The sequence below is a fragment of the Eretmochelys imbricata genome, chromosome 3, assembly GCF_965152235.1.
Source record: "Eretmochelys imbricata isolate rEreImb1 chromosome 3, rEreImb1.hap1, whole genome shotgun sequence".
NCBI classification, from domain to species: Eukaryota; Metazoa; Chordata; order Testudines; family Cheloniidae; genus Eretmochelys; species Eretmochelys imbricata.
In genome coordinates, this window is record NC_135574.1 from 204224713 (window position 1) to 204249125 (window position 24413).

General features: G+C 39.4%; 1 protein-coding gene across 5 annotated transcripts in view; it reads left to right on the forward strand.

Annotated features, from left to right (window-relative positions):
* The window catches only part of GPCPD1 (glycerophosphocholine phosphodiesterase 1), a 74825-nt gene that overhangs the window by 47522 nt on the left and 2890 nt on the right, over positions 1-24413 (forward strand). For 4 of the 5 annotated variants that reach the window (XM_077814113.1, XM_077814114.1, XM_077814115.1 and 1 more), the window contains 9 exons: positions 1343-1435; positions 3166-3243; positions 4989-5028; positions 9094-9155; positions 10913-10978; positions 11803-11939; positions 13829-13964; positions 14364-14524; positions 16692-16850. In XM_077814113.1, the coding sequence (XP_077670239.1) occupies positions 1343-1435; positions 3166-3243; positions 4989-5028; positions 9094-9155; positions 10913-10978; positions 11803-11939; positions 13829-13964; positions 14364-14524; positions 16692-16850 (932 nt within the window). The remainder of the gene's footprint in view (positions 1-1342; positions 1436-3165; positions 3244-4988; positions 5029-9093; positions 9156-10912; positions 10979-11802; positions 11940-13828; positions 13965-14363; positions 14525-16691; positions 16851-24413) is intronic. The other variant, XM_077814116.1, reaches the window with a different exon arrangement.

The window sequence follows — 24413 nt, forward strand, 5'->3', positions numbered from 1 at the left end:
AATTTCAGTAGAGAAGGAACTGAGGAGGGTCGCCCACATGCTGCTGGTTAGCCTAGTGGCTGAGCACGCAGGGAGGAAGCGGGGGAGGGGGGCTGTGCATGCACTAGCTGAACGGACACTGCTACCAAAGTTCTCCGATCAGCAGCGCAGGGTTGCAGACACGCCTACAGGGACATGCATCTCGAAGAATGATCGTTACTGCACAAGGTGAGTAACTTCTTCCCTCAGTTAGGGGTTTTTGTTAGCCAGTGCTAATACTAGTCATTCACTTAAAACAAAGTTCCTGTTCAGTCCAGTGGAGATGTGGTCTTTCCATGAAACTAAGCCTTTCAAGGAATGGAAATGGGCTCTAATTCTATTTTATTCTCCACTGATCCACCTGTACCAATGTTCTTTTGGTGGCTAGAGTAAGAAAGAGTTAGGTGACCATGATGGGAACACAAGAATTATCAATGGAGAGAAAACCAGCAGTGGTCTGTAGTTGAGCATCCTGTCTTTCAGTCCTCTGAAGCATTGGATGTAAGGAAAATAAAAAATTTAATTCCGTGAAGGTACTGTATAAATAAGCCTTTTGAGAGAAGGAGTGGAAATATCCTGGACTTTCTATTTAGCTTCTAAAGCTAATGGAGAGAGAACATATGATCCAGTTGTGGGAATCTGATGAGTGCTACATTCAGAGGACTTGATTTACTTCTGAATAATTCCTCTTCAATAAACCAAAAATAAAATTGCTCTTCAATTGACTTTTTTAATAAAAGCAGCACATGTAGTTCTTCAGCTTTCTTCTTTAAAAGAACAAAGTTTCTAAATGCTTTTACATAATTATAATATAACAAATTAGCTCAATCCAAATAGATTACGTTTATTTATTTGATGCTGTTGCATATGTTCTTAACTGATACTTGAATGGCTCATCAACAATTTCAGTATCTCGAATCACACCTTCAAGCGGACCTTAGCTTATATGTAAGAGAGGGGAAAGGCATGTAAATTTCAGTATATGAAGTGTATCTCCTCTCATGGCTTTTCTTCGATGAAGAGTGCATAATACTCTGGCATACACTTGAACCCTTAAGAGATTGAGTATATAATAGTTATTAGACTTGCATACTGGTTATTTTTTCCTGTACATTGTTTATCAGTTGTTGAACTGAAGAATTTTGGTCTAACATATAACCAATAGTTCTCTACAATGCTATATTGAACTCTAACTTTTATCAGCTACTGTAGTTATTGTATTTCAGTTGACCTGCTATATATAATTTATAAATTTGAAAACTTTCTTTTGAGCTCTCGCTAGTTCTTATATATATGCAGTTCTTACTTTCTTTCTTCTCTGCAGGGAGCAGCATTTGTGGAATTTGATGTACATCTTTCTAAGGATCATGTGCCTGTTGTGTATCACGATCTCACTTGTTGTATGGCCATGAAAAAGGTAATATATGAATGTGCTGGCCATATTTCTGTTAGTGTGACAGTTACTGGAACTCAAATTATTTGACTGAAATTCCAAGGTGTCTTGTAAAAAATAATTCGGTAACTCAGAAAAAGTATGGAATGGAAACAAACAATACAATCTTAATATATTGGAAATGACTGTTTTGCATAACAATATACCACAAAAGATGAGCTAATTTAATAGTAATTCTTTTATCTTGACATTAGGGGCACTTCACATATGTGATCTGAAATACTTCCTTCCATGCTGTAGTGCAATGGTTCTCAACCTCTTAGTCCATGACCCACAAAATAGCAGAAAATTCCTGCAATCCACCATATCTTGCAAGCCTTTGTGGCCATAATGGAGTGTCGCAAGTTGCATATTTTTTTTTTTGGCCTTTTTTGTCTTTTCAGCCCCTTGAAGCACTACTTACCCTATCTTAGTACTTAACATATTGTGGGGAGGGAAATTGGGGCTGAAGAATTGCTCTGGGATTGAGTGGTAGGTCAGAAAGGATGGAGTTAGGGCAGAAGTGATAGTAGCAGGAAGGAGGATCCTGGAAGCAAGCTGCTTCTGTGACCTCCCAAAACAACTTTCGGCTGCTTTCTCACAGTAAGGGTGAGGAGTCTTGAGGCCCCTGTATGCAATTCACTGGATGAGCAACACTGTTGTAGTGCATACTGATTACGATAGAAATTCTCTAAGGCGAGCACAATCTTACAGCAGGCTTGTAGAATTTCTCTTAAACCTCCCAAGTTTCATAGCATACAGCCCATTAAATATTGTTTCTGAAAAAAGTGACTATAGATTTCTACGTCTTCCCCTTGCTTTCCTCTTCTGTACAGTTTGACAGCCGTAGAGAAGGAGGAAGTGAAGGTGGAGAACTTGCCAGATCTGCACCCCCTTTCCACTGAAAAGCTTGAGCAAGTGTTTTGCACTGCGTTAACAACTCATCATACTATGCTTGTAATATTGTCACCTGACAGATGACAAGCTTTGGCCTTGAACTGTGGTTGGCATGAAATGTGCACTCAGTATGGGATTAATGAAATGGGTGTACAAAACATCTTAAATCAGTATAGCAATGCTTGAACCAAAACTTTGTAGTTGGGATGGGGGAACATTTGAAATGAAAAACGGGGACAGATGTCTTGAAAGAAGTTCTTGGGACACGAGGACATCATGTGAAAGCCAGGACGTGTTCTCTTTATCAATGTCTTTGAGAAGTTCAAAACGAAAATTTGGAAGGGTTGTCAAATGAGGTGTTTGGGTTTTTAGAATTTTTATTGTACACTTTCCAGCTTGTGAACTTCAGGTTGAATGCAGAGTAACATCAATAAATTAATCTGTTATTTTTAAATGAACAAATGTAGGCAGTTACAAGAATTTTTAATAATGTACAGCACAGCCTAGTGCATAGATGACCACTTGAAAATTAAGTCCTAAATTGTGCTGGCAAACCTTACTTTTGCCTTAACTAAGTGCACTAGGACAGTTACTATTTTGCACATCCAAGTGCCCATGCTGCCACTTTTGAAAACTGGTGGTCTCATCCACAAACTGATAAAGTGCCATTTTAACAGTGTCAGTGGTAAACAAAATATTTGTCAGTATGCTTGGCTAAATGCTTTAATGATGTCTGTCTTGAAACAAAAGTAATATTGCTTTTCATACTTTCTAGTGAATTTTCAACATTTAATGTCAAATATATATTTTTTTCCAAGAAATTCGATGCTGAGCCATTGGAATTGTTTGAGATCCCAGTAAAAGAACTCTCATATGACCAACTGCAATTATTAAAGGTAATGTCGTCATGGTAGGCTAGTTTGTTACATTGCTGCACAGTAGATGTTTGTATTAAAACTGGATATCAGACCTTTGTTTTGAAATAGTTAGTCTGAGAGAACTCTTGCTGCTGCTCTGAATGTACTACATGAACACAATTTAAAAACATTTGACTGGTGTCGTCCATCTTCCCCTTCTCCCCCCTCCCCCAGTTTAGCAGAGAGCATTCCTTATGGAAGACTAGCTATATGTGCAGATAGGAGTTTAAATATTAAGCCATATGAATAACTGAGCACAAAAAATTACCTCTTAGTTGTAGATGACTAAGTGGATCTCCTTTACTTCCCCAAAAACTTAATGGAAAGGTATATTCTTGGAGAAAGATATAAGGGATTGGGAGTAGGTAGTTTAAAAAGCAATGGCCATATCTGTAGTATCATTACTATGATACTCCGAATAAACTGAAGATGAGGTTAAGGGCCTAATTTTCAGAAGTGCTAAGTATTCGCATCTTGCATAGAAGTTAATGGAAGCTGAGGGTACTCAGTAACTCTCAAAATCTGGCACAGGGTTTTTGTTTGTTTGTGTGTTTTTTACGTTAACAGGATTTTTAAAAGTATTTTTGCTCTTGTGATTAGTCAAATAGCTTATTTTCTGATCGAATGCTACTTTGTTTTCAACATGTTCTGTCCTTATAACTCTCGCATACTGGGTGGAAAGGTGGAACAGCATGCTAAACAGACCCAGATGATGACCAATTAACATTGAGTACTACAACAATATGAGTTTAAAAAAAATAGAATAGCCTGACGATGGAGTTAAAAGTCATTTAAAGCTGATAGTTCAGAATCTTTGCCAAAGAAGGGATATAAAAACTATATTTGATATTTTGGGGGTTTGTCTGCATTAGGAGAAGACATTGAGGGTAGATCAGATAATCCTGGCTTAATCTAGACAGACCTTGCAATTGAGGGCAAAGGTTAGGAATGATACATAATCCAATCTAACCTGGTCAGGCAGAATTGGAGAGTAGGGTATTGGCCTGTCACTATGGATACCATGGGGGCATTGATTCTCTGGAAAAAATAGAGACCAGGAGATAAGTCTGGGAAGCATGAGAGTTGAAAACGGGATGAAACTTCTTCTTTCAGAGTCAAGGAAAGATGTGGCTGAAACAAGAATTTTAGGTACTCTTATTCCCTTAAATTACCTAATTTTCTCCTTCAGCCTCAAAGAGAAAATTGAATGGATGCAGGGTCTCAGCCTAAGCCCCACCATATTTTAAGTCAGATACATGGCCCCATTGCATAAACTGTGGTCAGCCATCTGCTTGTAGTGGGGCCCAGAGTACAGAAAGTATAAAGACAGATTAGATGAGTTTTCATGGATGCACGTTATGACCATTTGCAAACTGAGTACGTAAGATTTGTAAGGCTCATTATGAAAATTGTATCTTAACTTTAAATTACATCCTTGTCTCTCTGTCCACTTGTAAGTGTTTTGGTTCGATAATTAAACAATATAAAAAATTTTTTACTTTCTCCCTAAAATCTTAAAATAGGCAAGTTAGAAAGAAAATAGATGTGTATTAGAATCGTTTGTCTTCCTACCAGAACTGCATATTTCGTAGACTCTTTTAAACTTTTAAAAACAAGTGTAAGGGAATTCAAAAGGAAAAATCTAATTGTTCTTTACCAAAATAGTAGTCTCTACAGATAAAAGTATACTTGTTAGTTTAATATATTCTTTTTGTGATCTTTAGCTGGCTCATGTGACTGCATTGAAATTAAAAGATCACAATGGTATGTACAAATACAAATGTCTTTATCTGCTGCCTTATAAGAATTTATATTGTCATTGAAATGTTTATTTTTCAATCAATTTTGTTTATTCTTGGAAACTGGAAGTTGAGATTTTAAAATAGTTGAGAGCGCTATTCGTCACGTACGATTTTCACAGGGAAGTTTATGTATAAAGGCATCACTGATAGCATGTAATACCATCCTCCAACATATTTAAGAAAAATTGTAATTACTCCACTAACAAAATCACCACAAGTGTCTTCCCTCCAACAACTTCTTGACCGTACCAGTTTCTCAGCTCCCGATAATCCAGGGACAAAAGATGGTCCTTGCAGTGTGCCCTAAATGTTAGTAAACTTGGTCTGTTACAAAATATGTGACTCTGTCTCTATTGCTGCAGAGTTTCATAGTACTATTCGCTACAGAATTAAATATTACCAGGATTTAGTTAGCTCTGATAACAGTGAAATATGTAATTTTGCTGCATTACAAAAACTTTTAGTGCACAATAATTTAAATTTGTAAACTGAGCTGAATTGGTTTGCCACTTGTGTTGCCATTGCACAGTTGATGTAATGAAGTGGACACTGTCATCAATTTACTGGGCTTGCTCAACACATGAGTACATTATTGAAACAAGGCCCTGGGGGAATAGGAATAACTAGTGGAGTCTCTAAAGCAGGAGTTTCTTATCAGATGTCAAAATTCTGTGTTCTCAGCCATTTTTCCTGGTGCATTTCATAATAAGCTTCAGGAAAAATGAGATTTTTTTTTTAATTTGATTTATGGTCTTTTAAACCTTCCTTAAGATCACTCATTGAACCTGTAGCTTGTGTATGTATTGCATGTGTTAGACATTATCCTGCTCATACTTGGTAACATACTTTTTTTAATATTTCCATAAAATAGACGTACCTTTTCAGAATCCATTATGCAAACTGTAGTTGAACCTTAACTTCTTTACTAATTAGCATATCCCAGGAGATACATTGCAAATTACTGAATTTTGAGGACTGGCATACAAATACAGAAGCAAATTGTCCCAAGTTCTGTGCATCACAGAGTGTACTATATTAAATTAAAGTACAAGTGGCAAAATGTATTGAGTTCATCATGAACTAATAAATGTACTGTAATTTGTTTTTAAAAGTTTTTTAGTAATATCACTTAACTGGAGATGCCAATTAAAGTATTGTGCAACTGAACTGTTGTCTGCCACTTTCATGTATAGAATGCGTTGACTAGCTTAATTTTTATATAGTATTCTTTTGTATCTAGTTCTTATTGGATACATGTCTTCCAGTAGAAGGTGTTGGCAATTCGCAGTGTTGCCAACTGGAATTTATTGGAAATAACATGATTTTGGCCACCTCTATAGTCGGTCTTGCGATGATGTGAATAGCTCCCTCCATTATATAATTTGAGGAAAGCAAAATCAGCGCGAGCGAGCTCCCCACATACTACACTGTAGTCTTGGAGAATGTGCACTGAACTGCAAGCCCAAGAGTCCATGAGTTTTAGTTTCAGCTCTTTTATATTTCTGTGCCCTTCACAATTATGAGCCAAGGTCTCATACTGTTGCCTTGGCAAAGGGGTTAAGTATCATTCATCCATTTCACAGGGTAATGGAGAACGTGTATAAGGTCATTTTAGGCAGAGCTGGGAATCGAATCTAGGTGTCTAATATAACAGCCAAATCTTGCCAACTTTGACGCAGTTTGCCAGAAGGAACGTGGAAAATTAGGTGATTCTGTAACCCATGCTAACAGAGTGTGGCTCTGTCACCCTTTAGCAACTAGACCACGCACAGCAGCTTACGACTCTTGTTATGATTTCCATGTTAAATCTGGTGAAGGCTTGTGCTTTTACATCCAGAGGTCTCTGGCTCATTCCCCAAAGGCAACATACAGGGGTATTGTTATATTTAGCTATATTGTCTGTAACCAGAGGAAGAAACCAAGAACCCTGATGGCCAGTGTTAGGCGGTTTCTCAAATGCTAGTGTAATCCACTGGCATTGTATGTATGTCGTCTCCCTGTATGGACAGGCTCCTACTGAGGATAACAGCATGGTTTTTCTTTTAGCAATTACCCTAGCAGAAGTGGACGAGATCTGTGCTGTGGAACAGAAGGTTTAAACTCTGCTGACAATGTCCCATGTGGCAGTGAAAATAAATAAATATAAATATAAATTATATCTATGAATAAAAGTTAGTGTAAGACCCTGAAGTAAGAGTTGGAATGGTTTTCTATTGCAAAACGTTGCATTTAGAAGTGACTTTACATGTGGTATTAATACTTATTGTTGCATTATTTTTTTTGTGCTTATACTTTGGTTAATGGGAGTTGTCCCTTTAGGAACCGCATGTGAGATTCAGATTCAAATACCTCTATAGGGAGTCTTAGAGTAATGTGTGGGAGACTGTGTCTGTTTCCTGAGTGGAAGATAATGTCTGTGTAATTTCCAAAAAGGTCAGAACTTCTAGAAAACAAGCTTAATTCTCAAAGTATAATATTAGCACTTATAGAGAACTGTGGGTATGTTTACACTACACTAAAACACCCGTGGCTGGCCTATGTCAGCTGACTCGGGCTTGTGGGGCTTGGGGTGCAGGGCTACAAAATTGCAGTGTAGATGTCCAGGCTTGGATTGGAGCCTGGGGTCTGTGAACCTTTCCCCCTCATGGAGTCCCAGAGCCTGGGCTCCAGCCTGAGCCTGGATGTCCACATGGCAATTTTATAGCCCTGCAGCCTGAGTCAGCTGACACAGGTCACCTGTGGATGTTTTTATTGCAGTGTAGATGTGCTCTGTATGTCTCTAGGCATTGCTAATGAGCTGTAGAGCCTTTCAACCGTAGGTCACCAGTATGAAATCCAGCTCAGCAGGAATTAAAAGGTGTTCCCATTTAAAGGAAGTCTGGTAGCCTCGGAGTTCAACTTGCAGCTCCCCTGTCACAATCTTTGCACTAAATTGTAAGCTCTTCAGGGAATGACTTTCTTACTATGTTTGTACAGACCATAGCGCAATGGGGGACCCATCTCAGTTGAGTACTCGAGGAAGAGCTCATGCAGCATGGGCCAAAATCACCTTACTCACTGTATGTTTGAGTTGGCAACACTAAGTCACACACACATTGGAGGTGGGGTGGGAGGAGTTAAATAAACAGACAAACTTCAAAAAAAGTTTCAGAGTAACAGCCGTGTTAGTCTGTATTCGCAAAAAGAAAAGGAGTACTTGTGGCACCTTAGAGACTAACCTATTTATTTGAGCATGAGCTTTCGTGAGCTACAGCTCACTTCATCGGATGCATACCGTGGAAACTGCAGCAGACATTATATACACACAGAGATCATGAAACAATACCTCCTCCCACCCCACTGTCCTGTTGGTAATAGCTTATCTAAAATGATCATCAAGTTGGGCCATTTCCAGCACAAATCCAGGTTTTCTCACCCTCCACCCCCCCCACACACACAAACTCACTCTCCTGCTGGTAATAACCCATCCAAAGTGACAACTCTCTTCACAATGTGCATGATAATCAAGGTGGGCCATTTCCTGCACAAATCCAGGTTCTCTCACCCCCCTCCAGAAACCACACACACACAAACTCACTATCCTGCTGGTAATAGCTCACCAAAGTGACCACTCTCCCTACAATGTGCATGATAATCAAGGTGGGCCATTTCCAGCACAAATCCAGGTTTTCTCACCCCCCCACCCCCATACACACACACACACACTCTCTCTCCAACTTGATGATCACTTTAGATAAGCTATTACCAGCAGGACAGTGGGGTGGGAGGAGGTATTGTTTCATGATCTCTGTGTGTATATAATGTCTGCTGCAGTTTCCACGGTATGCATCCGATGAAGTGAGCTGTAGCTCACAAAAGCTCATGCTCAAATAAATTGGTTAGTCTCTAAGGTGCCACAAGTACTCCTTTTCTTTTTTCAAAAAAAGTGAATCTTTTAAAATCTTATGATTTTGAAGACCATCTCCTAATTTGGGGGTTGGCAATACTGCTGTTCACCTTTTTTTAAATTTTTTTTATTTAATTTTAGCATCTCTTAAAGGGGAGGAAAACCCTGTTTCTGAGAACCAACCATTTCCATCTCTCCAGACGGTAAGCAGCAGTCAGTATAGAACTAGACAATGTAGAGCAATGTAATGCTAGGCAAATGGAAATTTCAAAATATTTATAAATAAGTTTGGGTTCTTGCATGCTTAACGGAGAAGTGGAGTCTAGAAAAAGAACTTTCAAAGGTTTTTGTCACAAGACGAGGAAAGGGTTCAAAATGGAGCTTATTTTTGACTGTCTATGTGCACAAGAGTTCGGGGCACTGAAATGCTATAACTGTCTTTAGTAAGGTTTCAGAGTAGCAGCCGTGTTAGTCTGTATCCACAAAAAGAAAAAGGAGTACTTGTGGCACCTTAGAGACTAACAAATTTATTTGAGCATAAGCTTTCGTGAGCTACAGCTCACTTCATCAGATGCATTCGATGAAGTGAGCTGTAGCTCACGAAAGCTTATGCTCAAATAAATTTGTTAGTCTCTAAGGTGCCACAAGTACTCCTTTTTCTTTTTGTCTTTAGTAAGTAACCAGTGTAGTTATAGGCATTGTAAATGTATCAGCTACATTCAAAACCCCTTCAGTTTCCAACATGAATTCTAAATGGGAGCTCTTTTTTGATCTACTGCTTCAGTTTTGAGGAAAAGCCAAAAAAGATGATCTGGAAGAATTTTTTCCATTTCTTTCCCGTTCCTGAATCATCCTGATTTTTTCTGCAATAGGAGCTCACTGGTGGCTAATGAAATACTTCTTCTCAGCACTGGACAAGAAGCTTTTTACCGGCAGCAGTGCATTAAAGCCAAAGAAAATGGGTGTAGTGGCAGTAAAAGGAGGCTATGGGCCAGAATTTTCAAAAGTGGTCACTAATTATGGATGGCTCAGTTTTTAGGTGCCCAGCTTGCTACCTAGGGCCTGCTTTTCAGAAATCCTGTTCATCCATAACTCTAAAAGTTTTTGGGACTTGCAGGTGCTTACAATCTCTGAAAATCCTACCTCGGGGGGAGGAGTGAAATTGGGCACCAAATTTGGGGCATCCACAATTGGTGGCCACTTTTCAAAACTTTAGCTTTAGAATTACATTCCTTCACCACTTAGCTACTGCTACTTAGCACAGTTGCAGTATATTCCATTAATAACTAATCTTTGCCAAAGTTTGTATTTTTTGAGTTGGCTTTTTCTTCAGAAACTGTTTACCAGACTTAGTCTGTGATAATTCTTGAAACTCTTTTTTCTTGAACTGTGCTTCTATTTGCCCCTTACAGCAATTGCTGGGTACTATTCTCCCAAATCCAAATGAAAGTAGTTAAATCTTTGTCTTTTGTCTGAGAGGTAAACATGAACAAAATGAATAACAAACTGGCCTAGACAAGGGAATCTTGTCTGCTGTGCCAGATAGTTTTTGGTGGTTAACCAGGGAAATTGTGACTTTTTTTTCATGATCAGAGCAATTGTTTTTTATATAAAACAAAAACATATATAATAAGTAGCCAGACAGAAAAGTATGCACTAAGTATTTGTAAATTGTAAATAACTGTACATCTCAAAGTGTTAGTACATAAGAAATTAGTTGCAGATAATGGTGTAACTAATTCCTGAAGGCTGTTCTCATTATTCCATTGACCCACTTTGGACCAGAGTAGAAAAGGGATAATGTGCCTTTAAGTGTTAAAGAATCATATATGTATATGCTATACTTTTGGCCTTTGCTGGGTGGTGATTCAGCATTTTTTGTCCTGTATTTACCCTTAGCAATAGTACTTAATGAGCGTCATGTGATTTGGTACCTTTTTTATAAAACTATTGTATCCAGGTTCTGGAATCCCTTCCTGAAGATGTCGGGTTTAACATAGAAATAAAATGGATCTGCCAACAAAGAGTAAGCAATTTATAATGTTCCTTGATGCCTTGTGTTACTTTATAGACTACTATGCATATCTTGATAGGTCAGTTTGCATGTGACCCAGACCTAAACTACTATTTTACTGTTATTTTTATTTAATCAAAGTTATTAGCCTTTTTTTTTCTTTTGAACAGTAAAAGGCAGTTTTGTTTCACTGACAGTGTGTCCTGCTAGCTTTAAAACTAGAAAATCAAAGGCACTGAACCTGCAAATAAACAGACATGTACTTCTCTTTAAGCACATGCATAAGTGTTTGTATTGGGATCTTAATGCAGAATTGACAGTTTCTTGTAGGCAATCATCTTCTAAAGATGAAAATATTCCTGAGTTATTTATATAATTAAATATTGCTACAACATTTATATCCTTACAAATGGTTGTACAAAACATCTGTTTAGTTGCCCTTTATTCATTTATACTACATTAGGCTTCTTAATATATTTTTGTTTTTAATATAACCCATATTTAAATGATTTTATTATGCAAATGATCTTTTAATTTTAATAGACTTCATGAATAGTTGATGTCGTCTCTAGGAATAAAGTGAGTTGTTTTAATGAATCTTGAAAAGACCATTTAAAGTTATAACACTGATTCAAAAGCTGCATATTTCTGAACAATTTTGTTGAAAGCCAGCTCTATAGTGTTGCAAACAACGCTTGGTAGACTGGAGAAGAGTGCTATTTTTTTATTCATATTGACGAGCTGGATTCTTTTTTCTCTCAACTTAAATAGACTCCTGTCATTTGAAATAATTAGTGTAGTCATTGATTTAGTTCAACTACTTATTTTTTTTATAGGATGGGAAATGGGATGGCAACTTGTCAACCTATTTTGATATGAACCTCTTCTTAGATATCATTCTAAAAACTACTCTAGAAAATGCTGGAAGAAGGAGAATTGTATTTTCTTCATTTGATGCGGACATTTGCACAATGTAAGTTACAACTCAACTTTAAACCATTTTTGACTCAATAGATTTCACTTTAGGTGTTAGTGCTCAATGGAAAACTCATTAAGAAGTTATTTTTGTGACTTGAGTTTGAATGCCAACACGTTTAAGTTTAGTTCCTGGACTTAGACCTTTCATCCATCTGACCCATGCCCAAAAATACAATCGGAAAACAAAGCCAGCAGCATATTAAGAGAAAAGGCATTGGAAAAAATAGTGAATAACAAATTGTCTAAGTAAACATTTATTTTCTTAAAACAGTAGGGAAAAGAGCAGACTTTATCCTGGGGTTTCACTTTCCCTCTGGCTTCAGTTTCCTGGCCATTCTAGCATGTGTCGAACTGTTCCTCCTTCCTTTTGGCTGGAGGATAAAATATTTAGTGTTTCAGAACAAGAAAATACCTGTTTGAAATGCTCTTCTTCACAGTACTGCAAAAGGAAAGTCAGGGCCAGATAACAGCTCTAATGTCTCTTCAGTTACAGGACAGTTTTGGGTAATGTCAGTGTCCATATGCTGCTGTTCAAACAAATGCCAAGACAGTACACTTACTTGGTAACCGCCAATTCTTGTCACAATAGGTGACCATCTTAGAACAGGGCATACTGTTTTTATTTGGCAGTTTAGTGTATGCAAATTAAATATACATATATAATCATAGAATTCTCTATTGACAATTTTCAACAAATCTCTGATTTAGAAAAAACAAACATGAAAGTTCTTAAACTACATAAATAGTTATTGGATATTGGCTTTCTAGAAAAACTAATTTGCTTTCTGTTGTGGCACATCTTATGTTGGTTTTCTGGGTGCTGAACAAAAGACAGACCCTGAATCAGGGAACTTATTGACACACTATACCAGTCTTTGTATGGAAATATTGCAGAATTCCTTATTGAAAGACTGTGTAGAAGAAATCCTTTAAAGCAGAGATGTGAAAGAAGACAGGTACTTGACAATAAGAGGACTTCCAAACATAAGGGACAGCCTGGGAAAAACAGTGGAAGAAGGGTGTAAAGGGGCTGGTTAGGAGGGGGCAGTGAAAGGTGAAGAGTAAGTGAAGGTGGAGTCAAAGTTGATGAATCATCATACCCGGAATATTACTTTCGCCTATTGCTATTTCATAGCTATGCTGGTGAACCAACTCTAAAGTGGTCAAGGTGGCTTGAGAATGTGTTAAGTTTGCTATTGTGTGTTTTGTAAAGGGGAAAAAATGATAGAAGGCTACCCACTTCTAAAAGTTTATATGGAGAACTTTGGGGAAGGGGGAACATACTCTAGACTTTAGATAGTTGAAATATGTGTGAAATATGTAAATCTCTAAAGTGGTGAAAGGGACAATGGTATGTTGTACACATTGAGGCAAAACTGCTGTTGCATCTGCAAAGGATTAAATGAATATCCAGTAAGTAAAAGTATTCCCTTCTAACCATGAGGCTGAACTTGTCATTTGTAGTGAATGTGTTCAAACATGAAAATGTGCATGTTACTATGCAGGAAAGGGAGATTTCACTATGCTAAACTATCTTTCTGGAGTTAAAATCCAGGGCAGTCATGTCTCTTTCCCTTAGGAAGAAAGGGGGCAAAAAAAATCAGTCTTGTTATGAGAAAATGGAGAAATTCTTTTTCACATGTGCCTTGTCTTTCTCTGGAATATAGTAAAGGTTACTGCATTATGTTAACTTTTTAGTCATATCCAACTGACTAGACAGACTGGTGTGTGTCCACAAAACTGCTTAATCCTTGATTAATACTTTGCATATTACATGTCAATACAGTTTGGGAATGGTGACTGTGCTTTTATGTTCTCATCCATGTGAGAGAAACACTACTGAAAAGTTTCCGTTTGCAGTTGTATTTTTATACTCTTTTACAGGGTTCGGCAAAAGCAAAATAAGTATCCTGTGTTGTTTCTCACACAAGGAAAATCTGATATTTATCCAGAACTTATGGATCTCAGGTCTCGTACAACTCCTATTGCCATGAGCTTTGCCCAGTTTGAAAACTTGCTGGTAAGTTGTCATGCTCTTGTTACTCTGTGAAATGAAACTAACTTATTGCTACATTCCATAATTGCTGATAAACTGACTTTTAAAATACAGAAGCTGAATAAGGTGACAAGCAAACTTAAAAGAATACATAAACATTTAGTAAACATGTTAAAGTAATGTATTTTCATTGCTTCAAAGTACTAAGAATGCACTTCAGTCCTCTTGAATATTGAACAGTTGTTAAAGAAGCAAGTCTTTAAAAATGCATTTAATTCCTGGAGTTCACAAGATTTTTTTTCTTTTAGTTGTCTAAAAATTGTGAAACACTTCAGTGATCAAAAGCTAGAAAAGTTGACTTTTAATAGTATTTAGTCTAGATTATATTTGCATTTTCTTAAATGTTTTTTATAACTTTTACAGGGAATTAATGTGCACACTGAAGACCTGCTTAGGAACCCATCATATATTCAGGAGGCCAAATCTAAAGGTTTAGTTATTTTCTGTTGGGGTGATGATACAAATGACCCAGATAACAGGAAGAAGTTGAGAGAATATGGCATTAATGGGCTAATATATGACAGGTATTTATTTCTTCAAATATTCTTTAGAATTACAATACCTAAAGTGAGCATATGAAATGTTTGTTCTGTTCTAATCCTGCTTTTATTTCACTTTGATTTTGGCCTGATTTGAGTGGGTGTTAGAATATCCTGCTCTGCACGTGTCTGTAAACCTGAGTTCAAGAGACAGTCGTCCTAAAACTCACATATACTGTCTCAGTTGCATATGTGAAACATAGGTGTGACTTCCTTCTGTCGGAGGATGCTGCAAGTACATGGATGGCTAGTTTATTGAGTGGCCTTGCGTTTGATTCCTAAAAGAGAGAACTAGTTTACAAATCTAAGGCTGCATCTGTACAGCCACTTTCAGTGCTAAAACTTTAGTCGTTCAGGGGTGTGAAAAAATACTCCCCTGAGCGACAAAAGTTTTAGCACTTGAAAAGCTCCAGTATAGACAGGGCTTTGTTGCCAGGAGCCGTGCTCCTGGTGATAAAGCTACCACCTCTCATTCAGGGCGGTTATTTTTATCACCAGGAGAGCTCTCCCCCGGTGATAAAGCGTGACTACACTGCCCACGTCACAGGACTGCTGCGGCCGCGCTGTAATGTGGGCAGTGTAGACATACCCTAACATGTAGCTGGCATTTTTGTTGATTGGTTTTTAAACTTTGTATACAAGATGTGGGAAAGTTTGCTTAACTGAAAACTTCGTTTTCTATATTTGTTGAAGACACTAAGTGTAATAGGTATTTTTTTAATATTTTCAGACATTGTTCTGTTTAGCAAAATTGACTTTCAAAACTGTACATTCGTGTGTAATCAGTACTGCTCTTGTCATCAAGAGGAGCTAGACATAGTTCTCTCAAGCCAGTAACCTCTAGGTCAGGGGTGGGCACATCCGGCCCTCCAGACGTTGTACTCAGGCCCTCGAGCTCCTGCCGGGGAGTGGGGTCTGGGGCTTGTCCCGCTCTGCACAGCTCCCAGAAGCAGTGGCATGTCCCCCCTCTAGCTCCTACGTATAGGGGCAGCCAAGGGGTGCCACACTGTCCTCGCCCCAAATGCCACTCCCGCAACTCCCATTGGCCAGGAACCACAGCCAGTGGGAGCTGCACGGGTGGCACCTGTGGACAGGACAGGACAGCACGCAGAGCCACCTAGCCGTCCTTCCACATAGGAGTCAGAGGGGGGACATGCTGCAGCTTCTGGGAGCTGGTTGAGGTAAGCGCCACCTGGAGCCTGCACCCCAACCTCTGACCCTGATCCCCCTCCCACCCTCTGAACCCCTCAGTCCCAGCCTGGAGTACCCTCCTGCACCCCCAACCCTCATCCCCAGCCCGGAGTCTCCTCCTACACCCTGAATTCCTTATTTCTGGCCCCACCCCAGAGCCCGCACCCTAACCCCCAATTTCGTGAGCATTCATGGCTCACCATACAAGCTCCATACCTAGATGTGGCCCTCGGGCCAAAAAGTTTGCCCACCTCTGTTCTAGGTAGAGTGATAAAAGGCACTCTTTCTATTCTTTAGAGACTGATAGATTAGATTACATTTTGCAGTGCACCCAGCCTGACAGTGAATGACTAAGCTAGATCCTAGAACAACATGCATATTGTGACCCGTGGTGCCTAGGGTAGTCCACCCTGAAAATGCCCAGGGCAGGGCAGTCTGCAAAAAGGAGAACAGATTCTCCCAAAACTGGTGGTTAACACTGTGTAGTTAGATTCACCAACCAGTCACAAACTGTACTGCTTATCCCCCACACTGGTTATTAAGAATCTGGGGGGGGAAAGAAATCACATAGACCCCTTTATTGCATTCCAGTCTCTGGCTCCCAATCAGCAGATAGTTCCAGTAAAGTGAGATGTTACTTAAAACACTATTCACTGTACAAAATGTTCTTCTGATCCCCAAAGGGCCAGCCACATTACCAGGTCAATTCTAGTTTGGATCTTACCCAAAATACCACTCTGCCAACCAATCCTTTTAGTATCTAAAACCCAAAGGTTTAAAAGAAAAGAATAAGAAGAGTTGTTAAATGGTCAAAGCAATCAGATACATACATATGACTTCAGAATCCATATCTCAGGTTCTTAGCAGCATTGGTGAGTTTGCTGGCTTGTAAAGTCCCTCTGGAATGCATCCAAAGCTTGGATGGGTCGATCAATCTTGCGTTCAAATCTTCATTTTGTAGAGCTGTTACTCCAGAGGTGAGAAGCAGGATTCAAGACAAAATGGGGGTGATGCAGCTGCCTTTTTATATTTTCTGCCATGTGACTTGTATATCCTTTGTCCCAAACACAAGCTCACAGCACTTGGGCATGGAAAAGTATTTGGAGTCCTCTGTCCATAGGTATGTTCCTGTACATGTCGTGTTGACTCATAGGCATAGCCCTGGCTTGTTTTTAATGGCTTCATTGTACAGCTGATTGCCTTTGATGGGCCATCAAGCAGGCTGGGTAGTGCTGATGCCAGTCTGTCTTGGGGTGTCACCCAGATACACAGCACAAGAAATAAATATACCACACACTTATAACATATGATATAACGATGATACATATGTATAAACAAGCTTATCATATTTAGCAAATCATACCTTTTCCACTGATACCTTACGTGGCATATCTGGTAGAAGACTCATTTCAATTTTGTAATATTGGTATCGATAATATTATAAATGGTCACTCATATACCATACAGCGTCACACATCGTCTGTATATTCCAAGTATAATTTTGAAGTTCTTTGTAATAGTTAAACTTGCAGGTCAGTGGTCTGGAAAAGGATCTGCAGTTGGTAATGGTCAAGATTTAAAACAATTCGTTCAGGGTCCCTCTGCAGTTGAAAAAGCCAACTTTGTGCACATTGATGGACCAATGAAACAAATCAGAAGAGATGTTTATGGTGCCCTGCAAATGGCTAACAATAGGACATGCAAAGTTGTGCATAATTTGGGCACTTAATTCATTATTGTAGGAAGGATATTGAAGAATTGGAAAACGTTCAGAAGAGAGTACAGAAAAGGGGGCATTGTAATAGAGTAGAAAAGAGATTAAGGGACACAGTTGAGGTATGTAAAATTATAGGAGAGACAGATTCTGAAAAACTTGAGCTAGTAGCTAGTAGCCTTTGAGGGGGGAAATAATATATAGTAAATCAGGCATTTAGAACTTTGGTACCTGTTCTTCTTGAGGTAATAAAATGAAGGACAGAGAGCCAAGTAAACTTATTTCCTGTTTCTCTTCTCTAAATATATTCTTCCTATCCTATACATATACATGCTCTTAGAGTTCTTACGTTAGTGACATGAGTTAAGTTGGCTCTGATTACATCTCCCTGCCATTCTCTCAAGTACAGAAGATCCTTCCTGAAAAGTTGGCACAGAACCTCCTGTTTACTACCAGCCTTCTCATACTCAGGTTGCCTGCTTCTGTTGCTTCTAGCTACAGGTGGTACCTGGCAGCAACAGGAGGTGAGACAGACCAGTGAAGTAAGTTTCTAGTTAAAAGAGAGGGGTTGGAGACCACCTTTCCCCTAAGTAGCACAGCTGCAGCTCCTCCTCCCTGCCACAGCATCACATAGGGATCTCTCCCATCGATCAGGAATTAAGGTGACACTTGTAATGGACTTCCAGATGGGGCACAGTGACTTTCTTCTTCACCAAATATTATTTTAAGTCTTATTGTGAAATGTCTATATTTGAAATTTAAACCTATTGGGTTTTCTAAATTGCCTGTTTAAGATCGGCAGGTGACTGCAGTCTCCTGGCCCAAAAGTAGTTGTGCAAGCCACAATCTCAAAATACATAATTTTTAGTCTAGATTGAGTTTTGAGTTTTAGTCTAGATTTGAGTTTTGTAGCTAGTTCTTTACTGTCTAGCAGAGAAAAGTATCTAGATAATGAAAAAGGAAAAGGTAGAATTCCTTTGTAGAGGAATCCGAGTGTCTCAAAGGTGAATGTTACTGAACTACTGATGGCAATGCAGTTCAAAAATCTGTTTTGTGAGCATGTTGCTGGTGTCAGGGCTCTGAACCACGGCTGCACAACCCAGACACCCAGGGTTATAGGGCACAGAGTGACACAACCTCTTTACTGGTCTGGGTTGAACCCCAAAGTGTCATAACATCTCTTCTCCCAACTCTGCAGTAGAATGCTACAACTCCTTTAAAGTAAGGAAATAATAAGATGTAAGAGGAGAGGCTTGCATATAGCTTCCTGGAGTGCACACACCACCCCGCACACCTATAATATGGTTTGATGGACCAGTTAGTAAGGAAGAGCTCTGGGTAAGCTCAAAAACTTCTCTCTCTCACCAACAGAAGTTGGTCCCGTGAAAGATATTACCTCACCCACCTTGTGTCTCTAATATTGACTGACCATTTTGATTCTACAAAAAGAAAGAGGACTTGTGGCACCTTAGAGACTAACAAATATATTTGAGCATAAGCTTTTGTGAGCTACAGCTCACTTCATCCGATGCATTCAGTGGAAAATACAGTGGGGAGATTTATATACACAGAGAACATGAAACAATGGGTGTTACCATACACACTGTAAGGAGAGTGATCAGGTAAGGTGAAATATTACCAGCAGGAGAGCGGGGGGGTGGGACCTTTTGTAGTGATAATCAAGGTGGGCCATTTCCAGCAGTTGACAAGAACCTCTGAGGAGCAGCATGGGTGTGGGTGTGGGGGGGAATAAACACAGGGAAATAGTTTTACTTTGTGTAATGACCCATCCACTCCCAGTCTTCATTCAAGCCTAAGTTAATTGTATCCAGTTTGCAAATTAATTCCAGTTCAGCAGTCTCTCGTTGGAGTCTGTTTTTGACGTTTTTTTGTTGAATTGCCACTTTTCGGTCTGTAATCGAGTGACCAAAGAGATTGAAGTGTTCTCTGACTGGTTTTTGAATGTGTTAATTCTTGACATCTGATTTATGTCCATTTAGTCTTTTACATAGAGACTGTCCATTTAGCCAATGTACATGGCAGAGGGGCATTGCTGGCACATGATGGCATATATCACATTGGTAGATGTGCAGGTGCTTATGCTCAAATAAATGTGTTAGTCTCTAAGGTGCCACAAGTACTCCTTTTCTTTTTGCGAATACAGACTAACACGGCTGCTACTCTGAAAAATGCTATATAGTAATTCTTTCTTGAACATGCTAAAAGGTAGTTACAGAACATGGAGGAACAACTGTTATAGCTGGTGGCGTAAGAGAGGATTCCCTTAGGAATGGATCCGCTGACTGAGGGAGGGCAAGAAAGTGAATCCAGATTTCTTGAGTCCCAGTCTAGTGCACAACCACAAAACCATCCTTCTTTCCTTTCAAACTTGTGACATTGGGCACCTTGCTTAACTTTCTGTGCCTCTTGTTTCCCAGCTGTGAAAAGAGGATAGCACTTGCCTATTATACAGGGATGTTGAAGATTCATTAATGTTTTCAAGGTGCTGAGATTCTACAGTAAAGAGGGGTGCTGAGGACAGAAGTACTTATGTAGTCCAGAAAGAACTGGGGTCTAGCTGGGAAACCAGAGGCACAGAAAATTAAGTGACTAATAGCTAAAAAGTTAGAGAAAAGAAAAGGAGGACTTGTGGCACCTTAGAGACTAACCAATTTATTTGAGCATGAGCTTTCGTGAGCTACAGCTCACTTCATCGGATGCATACCGTGGAAACTGCAGCAGACTTTATATATACACAGAGAATATGAAACAATACCTCCTCCCACCCCACTGTCCTGCTGGTAATAGCTTATCTAAAGTAATCGTCAGGTTAGGCCATTTCCAGCACAAATCCAGGTTTTCTCACCCTCCACCCCCCCACACAAATTCACTCTCCTGCTGGTGATAGCCCATCCAAAGTGACAACTCTTTACACAATGTGCATGATAATGAAGTTAGGAAATTGTGGAAAAGTAGCATCACTTGCCCCATAACCTCAGCCATGCGAAACGCAATGCCATCCACAGCCTCAGAAACAACTCTGACATCATAATCAAAAAGGCTGACAAAGGAAGTGCTGTTGTCATCGTGAATAGGTCGGAATATGAACAAGAGGCTGCTCGGCAGCTCTCCAACACGAGTTTCTACAAGCCATTACCCTATGATCCCACTGAGAGTTACCAAAAGCAACTACAGCATTTGCTCAAGAAACTTCCTGAAAAAGCACAAGATCAAATCCGCACAGACACACCCCTGGAACCCCGACCTGGGATATTCTATCTACTACCCAAGATCCATAAACCTGGAACTCCTGGGCGCCCCATCATTTCAGGCATTGGCACCCTGACAGCAGGATTGTCTGGCTATGTAGACTCCCTCCTCAGGCCCTACGCTACTAGCACTCCCAGCTACCTTCGAGACACCACTGACTTCCTGAGGAAACTTCAATCCATCGGTGATCTTCCTGATAACACCATCCTGGCCACTATGGATGTAGAAGCCCTCTACACCAACATTCCACACAAAGATGGACTACAAGCCGTCAGGAACACTATCCCCGATAATGTCACGGCTAACCTGGTGGCTGAACTTTGTGACTTTGTCCTTACCCATAACTATTTCACATTTGGGGACAATGTATACCTTCAGATCAGCGGCACTGCTATGGGTACCCGCATGGCCCCACAGTATGCCAACATTTTTATGGCTGATTTAGAACAACGCTTCCTCAGCTCTCGTCCCCTAAAGCCCCTACTCTACTTGCGCTATATTGATGACATCTTCATCATCTGGACCCATGGAAAAGAAGCCCTTGAGGAATTCCACCATGATTTCAACAATTTCCATCCCACCACCAACCTCAGCCTGGTCCAGTCCACACAAGAGATCCACTTCCTGGACAGTACAGTGCTAATAAACGATGGTCACATAAACACCACCCTATACCGGAAACCTGCTGACCGCTATTCCTACCTGCATGCCTCCAGCTTTCACCCTGACCACACCACACGATCCATCGTCTACAGCCAAGCTCTGCGATACAACCGCATTTGCTCCAATCCCTCAGACAGAGACAAACACCTACAAGATCTCTGTCAAGCCTTCTTACAACTACAATACCCACCTGCGGAAGTAAAGAAACAGATTGATAGAGCCAGAAGAGTTCCCAGAAGTTACCTACTACAGGACAGGCCTAACAAAGAAAATAACAGAACGCCACTAGCCGTCACCTTCAGCCCCCAACTAAAACCCCTCCAACGCATTATTAAGGATCTACAACCTATCCTAAAGGATGACCCAACACTCTCACAAATCTTGGGAGACAGGCCAGTCCTTGCCTACAGACAGCCCCGCAACCTGAAGCAAATACTCACCAACAACCACATACCACACAACAGAACCACTAACCCAGGAACTTATCCTTGCAACAAAGCCCGTTGCCAATTGTGCCCACATATCTATTCAGGGGACACTATCACAGGGCCTAATAACATCAGCCACACTATCAGAGGCTCGTTCACCTGCACATCCACTAATGTGATTTATGCCATCATGTGCCAGCAATGCCCCTCTGCCATGTACACTGGTCAAACTGGACAGTCTCTACGTAAAAGAATAAATGGACACAAATCAGATGTCAAGAATTATAACATTCATAAACCAGTCGGAGAACACTTCAATCTCTCTGGTCACGCAATCACAGACATGAAGGTCGCTATCTTAAAACAAAAAAACTTCAAATCCAGACTCCAGCGAGAAACTGCTGAATTGGAATTCATTTGCAAATTGGATACTATTAATTTAGGCTTAAATAGAGACTGGGAGTGGCTAAGTCATTATGCAAGGTAGCCTATTTCCTCTTGTTTTTTCCTACCCCCACCCCCCCCCCCCAGATGTTCTGGTTTAACTTGGATTTAAACTTGGAGAGTGATCAGTTTGGATGAGCTATTACCAGCAGGAGAGTGAGTCTGTGTGTGTATGGGGGTGGGTTTTTGGAGGGGGGTGAGGGAGTGAGAGAACCTGGATTTGTGCAGGAAATGGCCTAACTTCATTATCATGCACATTGTGTAAAGAGTTGTCACTTTAGATGGGCTATCACCAGCAGGAGAGTGAATTTGTGTGGGGGGGTGGAGGGTGAGAAAACCTGGATTTGTGCTGGAAATGGCCTAACCTGACGATTACTTTAGATAAGCTATTACCAGCAGGACAGTGGGGTGGGAGGAGGTATTGTTTCATATTCTCTGTGTATATATAAAGTCTGCTGCAGTTTCCACGGTATGCATCCGATGAAGTGAGCTGTAGCTCACGAAAGCTCATGCTCAAATAAATTGGTTAGCCTCTAAGGTGCCACAAGTCCTCCTTTTCTTTTTGCGAATACAGACTAACACGGCTGTTACTCTAAAAAGTTAGAGAGTTTGCTAACGATTAAAATAATTTAACAAATTTCTGTATGAAAGTATATATTAAACCTAAATTAAAAAAAAATGCTTTTCACCATTTATTTATTTTTTTCACTTTAGTAAAGCTGTCGAAAATGAAGTTTCATTTTCTGGCTCTCACATTCTAGCACAAAACTGCAATGTTGAGGTTACAGCCAACACAGTGGAATAGTTACATCCAATTTAACAAACTTTAATTGCAATTAAAACCATTAAGGAAAAACATTTCCAGTATTAGTTTTGGTACATAATTGTTTTACATAACTTACAGCTTGGGCCTCATCCACTTAACCGTATTTTCTTAATTTCTCACTATTGTCATGTGTACTCACAAAAATGGAATCTTTAGCATAGATGAGGCACTATTGGCAGCCCAGTGTAGTTAATTCTCATGCACTGACACAAAGCTGTAAAATTTGCGTTGCATAAACTACAGGGGAATGTTCAATCCAAACTCATTGGAATAACTTATTTTTAAAAAAGAACATATGTTCTGTAAAACTGTTATACAAATTCTAAACTTGGGGCCTTACTTGCCTAAGTGTTCATGTAAATTAGCAGCGCCTTCCTGTAAAATTAAAGTTAAATAGTGTTTTATTAGATGAACTAATGTTTAAATGTTAATGTTCAACTAACTATGTTTAATAAAAGACAGATATTGTAAGTATACAGATATAGTATCTACATGTAATAATTCTACTGACAAGATGTTTACTGTATAATTACTGTTTGGCACCTAAATAGCATGATGACAGAAACATTAGATGTAGATATTCCCTAAAAAGACTTTCTGCCTGTCATACTGGTTTCTTCACTTTTAAGCCATTTAATAATACTATATTTAGTTTGTGTGTAAACTTACATATTTGATATTTTCCCTTTCACACTGTCCTTTCATATGTTACTTGCTTTGGACTGTAAGATTTTTGAGGACATGGACATAGTCTAGCATGATGGGTCTTAAATCCTGATTGGGGCCCCTGGATGCAACTGAAATATAAATATTAAAGAATCACTCTTTAAATGATTGTTGAGCTCTGAAATAAATTTACTTTACTGTGTTCCTACATGCTTCCTTGGTTACAAGCTTTCTCCTTTATTATGCATTATAAATGGTACTCATGAAAAGCCCCCCAGTATGAAATGATTTGAGTATTTTGGACCCGAACGTTTGTTTTAAAAGAAAAATATTCCAGTTGAGAAAACTAGTGTAGATGAATTAATATTGTTTAGTAAAGCAGCTGGAAATGTTTAATGGAATGAAAAGCCAAACTGTTACTGTCTTATTCATTGGTACGAGGCTCTTGAAACACTGGGTACGTCACCCAGTATTAAAACACACTTATATAAATACTCCTATAACTAACTATATGAGAATCAAGGAAATTTCACCTTCTAAGGCTGATACTGAGCCCTTAAGTTAGATACTGCATGAGCTTCAGTATCTAGTTACAACAGAACATCACGCTGATCACAGAACCACTCTGATCTGCCTTTCTGTTAGTTTGTGTTTGATACTGGTGGCACTTGA